Source organism: Pristiophorus japonicus, chromosome 16, assembly GCF_044704955.1.
Source record: "Pristiophorus japonicus isolate sPriJap1 chromosome 16, sPriJap1.hap1, whole genome shotgun sequence".
In the NCBI taxonomy this organism is placed as follows: domain Eukaryota; kingdom Metazoa; phylum Chordata; class Chondrichthyes; family Pristiophoridae; genus Pristiophorus; species Pristiophorus japonicus.
In genome coordinates, this window is record NC_091992.1 from 8,555,532 (window position 1) to 8,572,746 (window position 17,215).

At 46.3% G+C, this 17,215-nt stretch overlaps 1 protein-coding gene and 2 non-coding genes across 3 annotated transcripts in view; all 3 read right to left on the reverse strand.

The window, feature by feature from the left end:
• tex14 (testis expressed 14, intercellular bridge forming factor) overlaps positions 1-17,215 on the reverse strand; it is a 270,693-nt gene that overhangs the window by 68,224 nt on the left and 185,254 nt on the right. Inside the window, exons 3-4 of the mRNA XM_070856955.1 lie at positions 2,832-2,946; positions 1,501-1,666 (exon numbers count right to left, since the gene is read on the reverse strand). Of these exons, the coding sequence (XP_070713056.1) occupies positions 1,501-1,666; positions 2,832-2,946 (281 nt within the window). The remainder of the gene's footprint in view (positions 1-1,500; positions 1,667-2,831; positions 2,947-17,215) is intronic.
• Positions 4,702-4,909, reverse strand: LOC139227344 (small nucleolar RNA U3). Its single transcript, XR_011587428.1, has one exon. It is a non-coding gene; the product is annotated as a small nucleolar RNA U3 (small nucleolar RNA).
• trnah-gug (transfer RNA histidin (anticodon GUG)) lies at positions 9,666-9,737 on the reverse strand. Its single transcript has one exon. It is a non-coding gene; the product is annotated as a tRNA-His (tRNA).

Here is a 17,215-nt window from a genome sequence, read left to right on the forward strand (position 1 = left end):
CAGAACGTATAGTATCTCACATGGAATACTGTGTCACTGCAAAAACTTTCTCAAACAATAGCGTTTATATAATCATCAAATATACAATCCCATTGCTGTTGTCTTCACTGAAGACACAGAACATTGTAGAGGGAGTTTATCTAGACTGCGCTAGCAGATTGCCTCGAGACCAGTTAAGCGCATCCTTGGTGGGAGCAAATTGTCCGGCTGCCCTTTCAATCCCAGTTGAGGTGACAAAAATCGTCTTTTCCACAAACTTCAAAATATATACTTGCTGCAATTTATTTTTATTCTTTCTCCCATAATTATATACCTACTTTCAGTTGTTACTGCTTCAAATTGGATCTCATGTGCAAACCAAAGTACAATCAGACTGTATAAATGAAACTCACATTTTACAATGCCGTTTGATAGATTTTAGAATGCAGAAATGAAGCAAATCTAAACACGCCACCTAATTTAACACGGGCTCATCGGCATCTGACGATTCCACTCTTTAGCAGGCGACAGGAGTGACCGGGGAGTGACTCACCTGACAATGGTCCCTTCCTCGTTATGGAGAGGAGAATGCTCGCTCATCACGTTTTATTACAGGACTCATGACGCAGCACTCTGAGAGACCAATGTCCTGCAGCATTGCGTCTCAAACAGAAATAAGTTTACTTTGATTCTTAACTACCTGCAGCAGGGAAGTAGAAATTGGCCCCATCTGACTTCAAAATGGCCTTTTTTGTTTCATTTTAATTTGTTTATTTTGTTTAGATTGTTATTCCCTATTTAAGGAAAGAAAAATCCCCTTCTGAAAATATACATTTTCACCCCTCTTCACACACTTCTCCACAACACATAGTATTCCCTGAAAAAAGACTTGCATTTATATAGCACCGTTGACAACCACCGGATGTCCCAAATCGTTTTACTTTGAAGTATTTTTTGAATTGTAGTCACTGCTGTAATGTAGGAAACACGGCAGCCAATTTGCACACAGCAAGATCCCACCAACAGCAATGTGATGACCAGATAATCTGCTTTAGTGATGTTGATTGAAGAATAAATATAGGCCAGGACATCGGGGATAACTCCCCTGTTCATCTTTGAAATAGTGCCAAGGGATATTTTACGTTCATCTGAGAGAGCAGACAGGGCCTCGGATTAATGTCTCATCTTAAAGGCACACTTCCGTCAGTGCAGCACTTCCTCAGTACTGCACTGGAGTGTCAGCCTAGATTTCTTTTGTGCTCAGGTCTCTGGAGTGGGACTTGAACCCACAACCTTTGGCTTTGTTAACATCACTATGTAACTAGCTGTAAGAAAATACACAACGGGTGATTCACTCCCTAATTGTCACCCCCCCAACCTTTCTCTCAGAAAATGCCTATGACCTCCAGCAATCCATCCAGGAATGGAGACTCACTGTGTGGGGATCGGTTGCAAGAGTGGCTGCTAAATGACTAACTAAATACCAACACACCAGTTAAAGTCAACTCCATTGCTTCGTACCCGAGTGCTGTGTTCCTTCCCAGCTGACTTGGCCCAGGTACGAGGTATTCTTCCATCTTTATCATTTAGACGCAGATCACCTCCAGCATCCAGTAACTTACTGAGGATCCACTGATTGCATGAAAAAGCTGATGCATGCACTGGAGTGCTCCGGTCGTCACACCGACTAGATAGAATGAATTGTTTAGAAAAAAATAGATCAGTCCACAGGTGTTCCTCCACCAAACCAAATGTGCTTATTATTCCCTTTATTTAGGATTTAGAACTTTTCCAAAAAAAGCCTGCTAAACAGTCTTGGAGCTTTGCTAAACTAGTTTACTCAAATATCTGCTTAAATATTTGAGTTCTAAGTTAAACAGCACTTTTTTTGGAAAGCATTAATAGGGCAATGCAGCGATTTTTGAGGATTGAATCTAACTTTGGGTTAACCACTCAAAGCAATCAATTCCTTCTGCAACTTTCAAAGTGCTCTACATGTGGCCTGACCAGGTAACCTCTGCAAAAAGTGATGTCCTACAAATTTCCAGCAATAAATATTAAAAGTCAGAATAACTAAACTATGTAAAACTATACAAGATATCTTTATTCATAGCATTCAGTAGTAAAGGAAAAGAATTGATGGTGTCATCTCCAAAGTGTTAACTTAATCTGTTTGTTTTTCCATTATCATGTTGTTCACTTTACATAGAACATACGGCACAGAAACAGGCCTCTCAGCCCAACCAGTCCATGCCGGTGTTCATGCTCCACTCGAGCCTCCTCCCGTCTTTCCTCATCTAACTCTATCAGTATAACCCTCTATTCGCTTCTCCCTCATATGCTTATCTAGCTTCCCCTTAAATGCATCGATACGATCTGTATATGCATCTATACATTGTCCAAAACTGAGCCACTTGCTCGCTGTCCCGCACTAAGTCCCACTTGCCCATCACCCCCATCCTCTCTGTCCCGCAGTGTGTTCAGTTTAGAATCTTCATCCTCATCTTCATTGCCTCACCCCCTGCAACGTCTTCCAGCCTTCCATATCCTTCATTCCTCCAAATCTGGCCTTTTGTGCAATCACTCCTCCCTCACCCTACCTTTGCTGGCAGAGTTTTCAGCTGCCTTGTCCCTACTCTCTGGAATTCTTTCCCCAGCCTCCTCTACCTCTCCATTTCGCTCTCTCCACCTTTAAAACCCTTCTCAAAAGCCAACTTTCCCACCATGCTTTTAGTCACCTCTCCTATTGTTCGCCATCTTTTCCTTCATCCCTTCTGTCTATTTTATTTGACCTTCTCGCTCTTCAAAGCAATTTGCGACACTTTCTATGTTAAAGAGGCTAAGGTACTTACTGGTTAGGGTTTGCTCCAAACTCCAATAATACATCGACAACTTTGACAAGGTCCAGTAATGCAGCTATAAACAGTGGAGTCTGTCCCAAACTATTTCTAGTGTCCACAGCAACACCTGGGGAAAAGAAACTGAAATTAGGCCATGCAAAACTAAATCTGTGATACGTGATTTCATTTAATGTATTTGCCAGTATCAAAACAATGTCATGTACCACATTATGTCCAAATGTGTTGGTTCCATGTAATTTGCGACCTTCAACATCAGATTTTCATTGTGCAGCTGCACTCACAGGTCCTATTGTTCAGTAGCAATGGCCTCCTCACCCAGTCGACTCACCCAATGCTCAATACTCAAAACAATGCTCCCATTTCCCGGAGAAAAAAGACTTGCATTTATATTCAGGATGTCCCAAATGCTGGCGTGGGACTGAAATCCACTTTCATTCAGATCCGTCCTATCCAAAGACAGATGCTGCATTTCACTGCATTCCACAGATGCAGTGAAGGGAATAAAGGGTTATGGGGAGCGGGCAGGGAAGTGGAGCTGAGTCTATGATCAGATCAGCCATGATCTTATTGAATGGCAGAGCAGGCTCAAGGAGCCAAATGGCCTACTCCTGCTCCTATTTCTTATGTTCTTATGCTGCCTGACCAGCATTTCACTACTCTGGCCATTATGCTAAATGTGTTTCTTGTGCAGTCTAGACAAAACAGCTTCACACTCATGAACTGGCCTGTACTGAACCATAAGAACATAAGAAATAGGAACAGGAGTAGGCCATGTACCCCTCGAGCCTGCTCTGCCATTCAATAAGATCATGGCTGATCATGCCCTCTAGTTCTAGTCTCCCCCATCAGTGGAAACATCCTCTCTGCATCCACCTTGTCAAGCCCCCTCATAATCTTATATGTTTCGATAAGATCATTCCTCATTCTTCTGAATTCCAATGATTAGAGGCCCAACCTATTCAACCTTTCCTCATAAGTCAACACCCTCATCCTCAGAATCAACCTAGTGAACCTTCTCTGAACTACCTCCAAAACAAGAATATCCTTTCGTAAATATGGAAACCAAAACTGCACGCAGTATTCCAGGTGTGGCCTCACCAATACCTTATTTAGCTGTAGCAAGACTTCCCTACTTTTATGCCATCCCCTTTGCAATAAAGGCCAAGATACCATTGGCCTTCCTGATCACTTGCTGTACCTGCATGCTATCCTTTAGTGATTCATGCACAAGTACCCCCAGGTCCCACTGTTCTGTGGCACTTTGCAATCTTTCTCCATTTAAATAATAACTTGCTCTTTGATTTTTTTTCTGCCAAAGTGCATGACCTCACACTTTTCAACATTATACTTCATCTGCCAAATTTTTGCCCACTCACTTAGCCTGTCAATGTCGTTTTGCAGATTTTTTGTGTCCTCCTCACACATTGCTTTTCCTCCCATCTTTGTATTGTCAGCAAACTTGGCTACGTTACACTCAGTCCCTTCTTCCAAGTCGTTAATATAGATTGTAAATAGTTGGGGTCCCAGCACTGATCCCTGCGGCATCCCACTAGTTACTGGTTGCCAACCAGAGAATAAACCATTTATTCCAACTCTCTGTTTTCTGTTAGTTAGCCAATCCTCTATCCATGCTAGTATATTATCCCCCAACCCTGTGAACTTTTATCTTGTGCAGTAACCTTTTATGTGGCACCTTGTCAAATGCCTTCTGGAAACCATCTAGGAAACAATGTTGTCACCAGCAATCTAAGAACCAAGACAAGTGAAAATATCAATAGCTTCTCATTACTGTGCAGATACTTTAAAATAGTAAAGCAGGTGAAGTATTTAAGGAGACTATCCTTTATTGATTGAAAGACTAACCACTCAGACTGTGTCCTCTTCCCCCAGCTCCCTATGAGAGAGAGAAGGAACACACATCAATGACAGAGAGCAGCTGCCAAAAGCAGCACTCAATGCCTGCTTCCTGCTCAGAAGAGAACACTGTAAATTATCCTCGTGGTTAGTGAGACCAAACACTCTAGAAACACATTTCTCAAGAATTTTTTTTAAAATTTCAAAATATACTTTATTCATATAAAAATTTGTACAGTACGTTCAAAAGCAGTTCAGTACATTTAGCTGCGGTCAGCAATCCCATACACTACATTTGGGTGCTGACGGCAGTTCCGTTCGATACATTTCCTTGCTTTTCAATTCAAGTACAATTCGGTACAATACGGGATACATTGTAGCACATTCAACAAATTACATTACATGTGTCACTATACAGTACACGGAATGGGTGACGGTACATTTACATTTTTCTTTTCAACATGCATTACAAAACAGACATAGGTGTTTACAGATCATAGGTGCTCCATGTACATAAAAAAAAGAAGTTACAAGTATGGCCCGAGGTGGGTTTTGTACTGATTCCTGCCCCCGGGTTTACCGTGGCAGAAGGGCTTTAAACTGTGGCTCTTCCCCACCGTGCCTTTGCGGCGAATGCACCAATTTTAAGTGCGTCCCTCAGCACGTAATCCTGGATCTTGGATTGCGCCAGTCTGCAACACGCAGACGTGGACATCTCCTTGCTCTGGAAGACCAGCAAGTTTCAGCAAGACCAAAGAGCGTCTTTGACCGAGTTGATGGCCCTCCAGCAGCAGGTGATGTCTGTCTCGGTGTGTGTCCCTGGGAACAGCCGGTAGAGCACAGAGTCCTGTGTTATGGAGCTGCTTGGGATGAACCTCGACAGCAACCACTGCATCTCCTTCCAAACCTGCCTTGCGAAGGTGCAATCCTGAAGGAGATGGGTGACAGTCTCATCCGCCCTGCAGCCGACTCGGGGGCACCGTGCCGTGTTGCTGAGACGTCGGCTGTGCATGAACGCTCTGACGGGTAGGGCCCTCCTCACCGCCAACCAAGCTACGTCTTGGTGCTTGTGTGAAAGCTCTGGCGATGAGACGTTCTGCCAAACGAGTTCGACAGTCCGCTCAGGGAACCACCTGACAGGGTCCACCCTCTCCTTCTTTCGTAGGGCGTCCAGGACGTTACGTGCTGACCACTGTTTTATGGCCTTGTGGTCAAAGGGGTTTTTTGTGAAAAACTTTTCCACAAAGGACAGGTGGACAGGCATGGTCCAGCTGGTGGGGGCGTTTCGCGGCAGCGTGGCCAGGCCCATCCTTCGCAACACCGGGGACAGGTAGAACCTCAGCACGTAGTGACACTTGGTGTTTGCGTACCGGGGGTCTGTGCACAGCTTGATGCAGCCGCACACAAAGGTGGCCATCAGGATGAGGGCCACGTTCGGAACATCCTTTCTTCCACTGTCCAGAGATTTGTTCATTGTGTCTCTGCGGACACGTTCCATTTTGGACCTCCAGACAAAGTGGAAGACGGCCCGGGTGACTGCCATGGCACAGGAGCGAGAGATGGGCCAGACCTGTGCCACGTGCAGCAAACCCGAGAGCACCTCACTCCTGAGGACCAGGTTCTTTCCTGCCATGGAGAGGAAGCGCAGCTTCCACATCCCAATTTTTGCTTCACTTTGGCGATCCGCTCTTCCCAGTTTTTGGCGCACGCCCCGTCCGCTCCGAACCATATTCCCAACACCTTCAGGTAATCTGGCTTAACGTTGAAGGGAATAAAGGATCGGTCGGCCTAGTTGCCAAAGAACATGGCCTCGCTTTTGCTGCGATTGACCTTCGCTCCCGAGGCCAGTTCAAACTGGTCGCGGATTGTGAGCAATCTGCGGACCGACTGCGGATCCGAGCAAAAGATGGCCACGGCGTCCACGTATAGGGAGGTCTTGACCTGAGCGCCTCTGCTGCCTGGGATCGTCACCCCTCTAATGCCCGCATCCTTCCTGATGGACCCGAAGTTAAGGAGGTGGTGGGCGGCCGCCTCCTCGTAGCAGATGTAATGTACAAAAATTCCCCTCTAAGGCTAATTAACGTGTATGCCTCGCCTCTCAGAAGCGAGCGGCTGGCCCTCTTCCAGCAGCTCCCACTGCTGCTGGTGACATCCAGGCCGGTCATTCTGGGCGGTGATTTCAACTGCATCATCGATGCGACTGGACGATCCAGCAGAGCCGACAGCAAGCTGGACACCATGTCCAGACTCCTGATGGATGCGGTAAAAGACACCAAGCTGTGCGACGTCTTCAGCAACCCTGCAGACGGAGCACCGCGCAGATACACCTGGTCGAGACCAGACGGGTCCATCTGTTCCAGAATAGACTTCCTGTTTGTGTCCCACACGCTCAAGGTCAGATCCACCGACGTCACGCTGGTGTTCTCTGACGACTGCCTCCTACTGGCCGACTGTCGCCTACAGGAAAACCAGAAAGTTGGCAGAGGGATATGGAAGCTGAACGTGAAACTGTTGACTCCGGAAAATGTGGAGGAACTCAAGAGGGATTACAAAGGTTGGAGAACCGTAAAACCCCTCTGCGATTCCCCGATGCACTGGTGGGAAACAATCAAGACAAACATCAAGAGGTTCTTCATCCTCAAAGGTGTTCAGGAGGTGAGTGGGAGACAAGAGAGAATTGTCCCAACTCCAGAAGAGCATGCAAAACCTGCTCCTGTTGCAGTCGATGGGGGTCGATGTCGCGGAGGAACTCGAAGAGGTGAAGGGCTAGCAAGCCTCGCTCTTTGCCTCAGAGTCCTCCAAAATCATTTTCCGCTCCAGAGTCCGCTCCGTCGAGCAGGATGAGATGTGTTCGCGCTTCTTCTTCCAAAAGGTACACAGGGGGAGCTCTATGATCACCAACCTAAAGGAAGAGGACGTTCTGAGACGTTTTCGCAGCCTGACATGCTGAGGATCAGCAAATCCTTCTATGCCAGGCTGTATGACGTCAAGCCCACAGACCGCGCGGCCTCCCAGTCATTCCTATCGTCTATCACGGATGTTCTAAACGACAGTGAGCGGGAGAATCTGGACCACCCGTTAACTCTGGTCGAGATGACAAAGACCGTCCGGTCCCTTGCGACGAGTAAAACTCCCAGAAGCGACGGCTTACCGGTCGAGTTGTATTCGGCTCTGTGGGACTGGATGGGCCCAGACCTGCTGGAAGTGTACGAGGGTATGCTTCTGGCTGGCAGTATGTCAGAATCAATGCGGAAAGGCATCATCACCCTCAAGCAGAAGGGGGAGAGGGCGGAAATCAAAAACTGGCGGCCCATTTCGCTGCTCAATGTGGATTACAAGATCCTGTCAAAGGTCATCGCCAACAGGGTCAAGTCTGCTCTTGAGCTGGTGATTCACCCGGACCAGACCTGCGCAGTCCTCGGCAGGAAGATCTCGGATAGCCTGGCGCTACTCAGGGATACGATCGCCTACGTGCGGGACAGGGGGGTGAACACCTGCTTAATCAGCTTAAACCAGGAGAAGGCCTTTGACAGGATATCGAACACGTACCTGATGGACGTGCTCTCCAAAATGGGGTTTGGGGAGGGTATCCGCAATTGGATCCAACTGCTCTACAGAGACATCAGTAGCGCAGTTCTAATCAACGGGTGGGAAACTGAACGCTTTCCGATCAGATCTGGAGTCAGGCAAGGCTGTCTTCTCTCCTCTGTCTTGTTTGTGTGTTGTATCGAGCTCTTTGCCGGGTCCATCAGGAAGGTCTGTGGGCAAGAAAGCAACTATAGAAATGATCCCTAAACGCATAGCCTTAGTGAGACAATAGTACACGCTCTGGTGGCGATAACAGGCGTACACATCTCAGTTTCCATGTGTAATTTTCATCCACACTATAGCTGAATGACTTTCAATGCCTGAATCTACAAAGAATTCATATTTTTAAACAAGGAAAAAAAACAGAGGAGAGACACACTGTAACCTTATTCGAATTCAATTCCTAATCTGTGTACTAGTCAGTTCGTGCAATCCAAACTAAGGATATGAGTGAGTCGGGTCTGCACTCCAGCACTGCGGCGGTATATTGGAAGAATCGCTGTCCAGCGCTCCCTGCTGGAAATCCGTTATAATCGCACAGGAATAATGTGGCAAAAAAAGAGCTGTTTTCTTTATTCTCATTCTCATCAAACAGTATTTGGTTTTAAGGACCAGTTTTTTAAATACGAATTTAATGTGAATTTCCCATGCTGAAAATTTTGAACACTTTTAATAACATGGCAATTTAGGACACTAATCAAGCAATCTCTTGTTCTGACCTCCTGCAATAACGGGCTTCTGTACCCAGCATTTTTTCGGGAAATCGGGCTGTTTGGATCCCAATAAAACTCTTATCCCAATTATGTTTATTAATTGAGAAGATTTCAGGAACTATTATGAGCAAATCGCTACCTCGCCAAATTATCCGAACGACATTTAAGAGTTGAGTCAAACATCACCCACAGCACTGGCTACAGTCAGCCATGACATATTAGTTGGGCAACACAGAAGGAAATAGCGAGTACAGAGCTAGCGTATAACGCGCAGAGACACACACGCATTCTACTATTGTTATTTTAAACCTAACATGTTACAGAAATGGACCTGGGACTTTGTTAAAAAAGCTTAAAAACAGAAAATGCTGGATAAAGTCAGCAGGTTAGGCAGCATCTGTAAGCTGAAACGTTAACTCTGTTTCCCTCGCCACAGCTGCCGCCTGACCTGCTGAATGTCTGCCTGCATTTTCTGTTTTTATTTCAGATTTCCAGCAGTATTTTGCATGAAAGGGTTACTTCTCTCCCATTTAATATATCCACAGAGTAAACCAAATACATTTTTTAAAGCTTTAATCTGACAAAATTGTGTGTAAACGACAACCGTGTTGTTAAAAATTTATATTGTGGAAAAATGAGACCCATTGCCGTGTCATTGCTTCACCCGCAATGCCGTGACTCGGATTCGAACCGAGGTTGCTGCGGCCACAACGCAGAGTACTAACCACTATACGATCACGGCGTGCTACATAGGCCCTGGAAACAAAGCGCAGAGAATTACTGCCAAGTGTAACAAATTTTCTGGCTAAGTTATGAATGAAATTATTATTGATACAATATCTCACGTGACTGGACAGTAGCCTCTTCCTCAACATTCTATCCGCTTTCCAAAGTATCTTTCTGCTCGCCTTCAGTTACCAATCTCTGGCCTATTGCACCCCCCTCCCAAAACACACAAATTAATTTCGCCTGAAAGAAATTCCATCTTTGAATCAGTCTGAGACCCGAATATATTTATTCCTTTTGAGGTTTTAAGTAGCAAAGAAAATTGCAGAGAAAAAGCATTTTAATTAATCATAATAAAATATTGCAATCCTTTTAAATTATCAGCAGGCAAAAGTATCCTTGAAGGAATATTCCAAAATACTGTTTGTCTTACGTGCATGTCGTAGTATTTTAAGAATATATTTCACAATTAAAGGATGTTATCATTTTTGGTTTCATTCACACAAAAGCACCTAAATTAATTAAATCACGGTGGTCTCTTGAAGCTTGCTTAATCACCAACAGGCGATGGAGAGAAATTTCACAGAGCTTTTTCCTAAAATGGTCTGTCCTCTCTTCCTCTGTATTGCTTTCCCAGGAGATTGCACAGCTGCAGGGAGGATGGGTCAAGCAGGTTGCACTATGTGGGCCAGGACAGGCATGGTGTAGCAGCTGGTCTTATTCTGTGCTATCTTTGTATGTTGGTATAGGACTGGAGTGTCCTCTGCACTTACGGCAAGTTACACCCATAAACTGGGCGCAAACCACCTGTCATGTATCCTACATGGTTACTGCTTGCACTATTACAAGATGTGCCACCAGAGGGCACCGCAGTGGGAGACTTGCAGGTTACCAGTACAGGTGTGCCTGGCCTAGTATAAAAGGCAGGCCACCATATGTGACCCTCACTCTGGAGTTATCAATAAAGGACTAAGGTCATTACAGTTCAAGTAGAACACATTGTCTTGTGGAGTCATTATCAGAGCAACTGAAGACATAACTATTGTGTATGTAAGCACTCTGGAGCAACTGAAGACATAACTATTGTGTATGTAAGCACTCTGTTAATGACTTCACGAGGGAGGGGTATAGCACTTGAACTGTACAGACTGTAGTCCTTTATTGCAGCTCCTAGAGTGAGGACACCAAGAGGTGAGCTCCCTTTTATACTGGGTTACCTGCAGTGTACAGGTGACCCTTAGGTCTCCAGCAGCAGCACCCTCTGGTATACATGTGAGGTACATTCAGGTCTAGTGTTACAGTACATCAGTATATCATTGGCATGCATACATAACAACATTCCTTCCTAAGCCTTTCCCAAGTCCTTATTGCCATGACATGGGGAGGTGATCAGTTCAATAGTGGGCTGTGGGAGGTTGTGGTGAGGGTTTTGTGGATGCCAGGTGTGATCCCTGTGCTTGAGGCTGCCCTCATCCATTTCCCCATCCTCACACACAGACCATGAGGGTGTCACTGTTGGAGGATTCCTCAGTGGTGGAGCCAGTGCAATGGGTAAGGTACATACACTGTAGAATGGGTAGGTGGTGGCGTTTGGTGGTGGGCAGGGCCACAGGGCTGTGTGGGCTCCTTGTCCTCCATTGCTGGTGGAAGTCTTGTCATCCGAGGGTCCACCAGGAAAGCTGGAGGGTACCGACCTCTTGCTCCCGGTGCTGGCCCTGGTGGCCAGGGGGTGTAGGACCGATCTGGGGCAGGTTGCCAGTGGTGGTGGCTGTGCTGCCAATTGACCGCTGTCTCTGCAGTGGGTCTGCTCCCACTGGGTGGGTGTGAGCCCTTCCTGGGGCATCACATTTGTCCCAAAAGCCCAGGCTACATGGTCAGTAGCCCGCTGGACCTGGGTGTCTCCCACGGGGGGATTCCTCTGGCATTGACATTGTACCTGTAGAAGCCGGTGTCCTTTAACAGTCTACTTTTTACATGCATGACACATTGGCTCCGATCACAAACAGTCGATTCTACACTGTTATCTCTCTTCACATTATCACATTTAGCACTTACAATACTTTCTTGTGTATCGGTGTCTCCATACAGGGTTACATTTATCATATTAAAATTTCTAGCATCATCATTTAACAGTACAAACTTGTTGCTAACATCACTTTCACATTTTTTTCATTAATCTGGTATCACAATTTAACGTTACATTTGCATACCTGCATTCGCTTACTGCACTTTTAACTTTAATGTCCTTGGCATCGCTGTGCCTGGAGAGAAATTGTCCCTTTAATTGCCTTGGGTTGCCGGTCACCTTTAAGAGGGCCTTCCAAACCAGCTCGCCACTCGGTGCCACGTGTCGCTCCTCCAACGCTGCCCCTCGTGGTCTGATCGCGGCTATTTTGATTCCAGGTTCTTCACCTCGCGGTGCAGCCGCCATCTTCTCGTTCTCCTCGAGGTAGGCTGTGGTGATCTTTTTCTCCCCAGGTTCGACCACGGACGTCGGGAATCCACCTTTTTCACCGATCTTCTTCCCTCGGAGTCCTGGCACGGCCCAGAAGGTGAGGTCTGGACGTTCAGGTTGGATGATCTCTCCACGATGTTGTGCAAGTTGTCAGCGCGCAATCGAGCTGGACGGTAGGATTTCTAGGTGCTGCGATGGATCTAAGTTCAGTGCCGCGTAGGATGTTGATCGCTGGGGCCCGGAGGCCTTCGTCGCTCCGACCGATTTGGACCTGCTTCATCCAACTTCTTCCCAGCAGTGTTGGACCATTGCCGGCAACAATCCACAAGGGGAACTTGTTCATCGCGCCACCCTGGGAGATCTGGACGTCCACGCTGGGGTGGTGCCTTTGGTGTAGGTGAGCAACTTTGCCTAGATTGGAGACAGTTTTGGTTCGTTCGGCGGGATTGTTCCAAAGTTTTTCGAAGGTCATCTGGCTCATCATTGACTCGCTTGCCCCTGTGTCGATCTCCATCGAAGTTGGTCCCGGTTCAGGCAAAGCTGCGCACCTACACCGATGAACTTATTCCAGTCATTGGTAGTGCGGATGTAAAGGTACTCCATGATGGCGCGGTGCAGAAGTTACCTCTGTGGATTGTTGCAGGTGATGGACCAATTACTCGGAAGAAGGTGGATGGAGAAGATCCATTGGAAGGGGGAAGACTTCATTCCTCCAGCGATCGACGCCTTCTGCGCTCAGAGGCAAAGCAAGCCCTCACTTGAGGGTGGACCCGGCACCAGAGAGCAGTCCAGCACAGCACCCGAGGCACAGACCGCCCAGCACGACTGTGTGGAGATGATCCAGCTGAGACGACCGAACGCACCTTCCAGGCTCCAGTGGCAGGATTCCGGAGGAAGAAAATCGGATCCAAAGGCGACATCCCAACTTCGGTGGCAGAACCGGGGGAGAAGACAATCACCGCAGTCGACATCATGGATGGAGGAAAGATGGCGCCCAAACCACGAGGTGATGTGCTGAAGGAAAAGATAGCGGCAGCCAGACCACGAGGTGCAGCGCTGATGGAGCAACACGTGGCACAAAACATAGAAGAGGATTGGGGTAAAAAAAGCAAGGCTCTCTTAAAGGAGGCCTGCAACCCACCACACTTAAAGGGACAGTTCCACATTTTCAAACAATGTAAGAGCAACTGTGAGTTTGATGTAAAATGTGCAATTGATGATCAGAATTGTGTGCATGCAATAAGCAAAGAAGATCTCAATGTAATAGCAACTGTGAGCCAGATGTAAAATTCATAATCAGCGTTGTGTACATGCAATAAGCAAAGAAAAGTTGCGCGATCGCGATCGGGCTACTGGTTATTTACAATGAGTAATGAAACGTTGCACGATGTAGGATTTCAACTGCACTCAGTCAATGCAGCAGGCAGACATCCATAGGGAGCACACGGGTCCAGCGAGCTACCCAATGTAGTAGCCTGCGTCCTTGGCACCAGAGTTATGCACCATGGAGTGTGGCCACAAGCAGCCAATACATACGAGCTGCAGAGCAAGCGATCTCAGGAGGGCCTCGCCCCTGCCTATTTCTGTGACCTCCTACAGCCCCAAAACCCTCCAAATTCTCTACGCTCCTCTAATTCTCCAATCCCCAATTTTAATCGCTCCACCATTGGCAGCCGTGACTTCAGCTGCCGAGGGCCTATGCTCTGGAATTCCCAATTTAGAACTCGCCAACCCATTATATCTCTTTCTTCCTTTAAGACATTCCTTACAATCTCCCTCTTTGACCAAGCTTTTCCCTAATATCTCACTCTGTGACTCGGTGTCAAATTTTAGTTTAGAATGCTCCTGTGAAGCACCTTGGGACATTTTACAACATTAAAGTTCCTATATAACTACAGGTTGTTGTTGAAATAGATGACTTTTGCAAAAGGTGAGATAGAAGCAACACATCAGTTAATTTCAATTTGTGCATAAAATCTAAGACGCATTGGGGTATCATGGCTTTACCCGCAATCCCGTGACTCGGATTCCAACCAAGATTGCTGCGGCCAACAACGCACAGAACTAACCACTATACGATCACAGCGTGTTATATAGGCCCTGGCTTCCACCTGCCCGAAATAGTTCTAAAGTACAACCACAAAATAGTTTTCCTTTGTACTTGTGTCCCGTTTCTGTGCAAAAGAACCAGGAACTTTCCTGTTATCTAGGCAGCACGCTGTGATCCTGTACCCATCCTGTTACTTTCAGGGATCGGTGGACATTCACCCCAAGGTCCCTCTGTTCCTCTACACTTCTCAGAATCTGACCATTTATTGTGTATTCCCAAGCCTTGTTGCCCCTCCCCAAATGCATTACCTCTGGATTGATTTTCATTTCTTAATCATGTCCCCTAAATTAATGTCTCAATCATTGATATATACCGTAAAAAGCAAGGGATGATGTATTGAGACCTGCGGAACCCAAATGGAAACAAGCTGCCAGTCACAAAAACTCCCGTCGACCATTCGCCTTTGCTTCCTGCCACTGAGCCAATGTTGGATTCAACTTGCCACTTTCACTTGGATTCCATTGGTTTATATTTTTCTGACCAGTCTGCCATGTGGTACCTTGTTAAAAGTCTTGTTAAAATCCATGTAGACTACATCAAACGCATTACCCTCCTCAACCCTCCTTGTTTCCTCCTCAGAAAAATCAATCAAGTTAGTCAGACACAACCGTCCCATGACAAATCTATGCTGACTGTCCTTGATTATTCCGTGCCATTCTAAATGATGATTAATAGTGTCACTCAGAATCCTACTATGGCCAAATAGCTTGCTGACGCTCATAGTCAGCAGTCACATAGAAAACATAGAAAATAGGTGCAGGAGTAGGCCATTCAGCCCTTCTAGCCTGCACCGCCATTCAATGAGTTCATGGCTGAACATGCAACTTCAGTACCCCCTTCCTGCTTTCTCGCCATACCCCTTGATCCCCCGAGTAGTAAGGACTACATCTAACTCCCTTTTGAATATATTTAGTGAATTGGCCTCAACTACTTTCTGTGGTAGAGAATTCCACAGGTTCACCACTCTCTGGGTGAAGAAGTTTCTCCTCATCTCGGTCCTAAATGGCTTACCCCTTATCCTTAGACTGTGACCCGTGGTTCTGGACTTCCCCAACATTGGGAACATTCTTCCTGCATCTAACCTGTCTAAACCCGTCAGAATTTTAAACGTTTCTATGAGGTCCCCTCTCATTCTTCTGAACTCCAGTGAATACAAGCCCAGTTGATCCAGTCTTTCTTGATAGGTCAGTCCCACCATCCCGGGAATCAGTCTGGTGAATCTTCGTTGCACTCCCTCAATAGCAAGAATGTCCTTCCTCAAGTTAGGAGACCAAAACTGTACACAATACTCCAGGTGTGGCCTCACCAAGGCCCTGTACAACTGTAGCAACACCTCCCTGCCCCTGTACTCAAATCCCCTCGCTATGGAGGCCAACATGCCATTTGCTTTCTTAACCGCCTGCTGTACCTGCATGCCAACCTTCAATGACTGATGTACCATGACACCCAGGTCTCGTTGCACCTCCCCTTTTCCTAATCTGTCACCATTCAGATAATAGTCTGTCTCTCTGTTTTTACCACCAAAGTGGATAACCTCACATTTATCCACATTATACTTCATCTGCCATGCATTTGCCCACTCACCTAACCTATCCAAGTCACTCTGCAGCCTCGTAGCATCCTCCTCGCAGCTCACACTGCCACCCAACTTAGTGTCATCCGCAAATTTGGAGATACTACATTTAATCCCCTCGTCTAAATCATTAATGTACAATGTAAACAGCTGGGGCCCCAGCACAGAAACTTGCGGTACCCCACTAGTCACTGCCTGCCATTCTGAAAAGTACCCATTTACTCCTACTCTTTGCTTCCTATCTGACAACCAGTTCTCAATCCATGTCAGCACACTACCCCCAATCCCATGTGCTTTAACTTTGCACATTAATCTCTTGTGTGGGACCTTGTCGAAAGCCTTCTGAAAGTCCAAATATACCACATCAACTGGTTTTCCTTTGTCCACTTTACTGGAAACATCCTCAAAAAATTCCAGAAGATTTGTCAAGCATGATTTCCCTTTCACAAATCCATGCTGACTTGGACCTATCATGTCACCTTTTTCCAAATGCGCTGCTATGACATCCTTAATAATTGATTCCATCATTTTACCCACTACTGAGGTCAGGCTGACCGGTCTATAATTGCCTGTTTTCTCTCTCCCTCCTTTTTTTAAAAAGTGGGGTTACATTGGCTACCCTCCACTCGATAGGAACTGATCCAGAGTCAATGGAATGTTGGAAAATGACTGTCAATGCATCCGCTATTTCCAAGGCCACCTCCTTAAGTACTCTAGGATGCAGTCCATCAGGCCCTGGGGATTTATCGGTCTTCAATCCCATCAATTTCCCCAACACAATTTCCTGACTAATAAGGATTTCCCTCAGTTCCTCCTCCTTACTAGACTCTCTGACCCCTTTTATATCCAGAAGGTTGTTTGTGTCCTCCTTAGCGAATACCGAACCAAAGTACTTGTTCAATTGGTCTGCCATTTCTTTGTTCCCCGTTCTGACTTCCCCTGATTCTGACTGCAGGGGACCTACGTTTGTCTTTACTAACCTTTTCCTCTTTACATACCTATAGAAACTTTTGCAATCCGCCTTAATGTTCCCTTCTTCTCGTACTCCATTTTCCCTGCCCTAATCAAACCCTTTGTCCTCCTCTGCTGAGTTCTAAATTTCTCCCAGTCCCCGGGTTCGCTGCTATTTCTGGCCAATTTGTATGCCACTTCCTTGGCTTTAATACTGTCCATTATTTCCCTTGATAGCCACGGTTGAGCCACCTTCCCTTTTTTATTTTTACGCCAGACAGGAATGTACAATTGTTGTAATTCATCCATGCGGTCTCTAAATGTCTGCCATTGCCCATCCACAGTCAACCCCTTAAGTATCATTCGCCAATCTATCCTAGCCAATTCACGCCTCATACCTTCAAA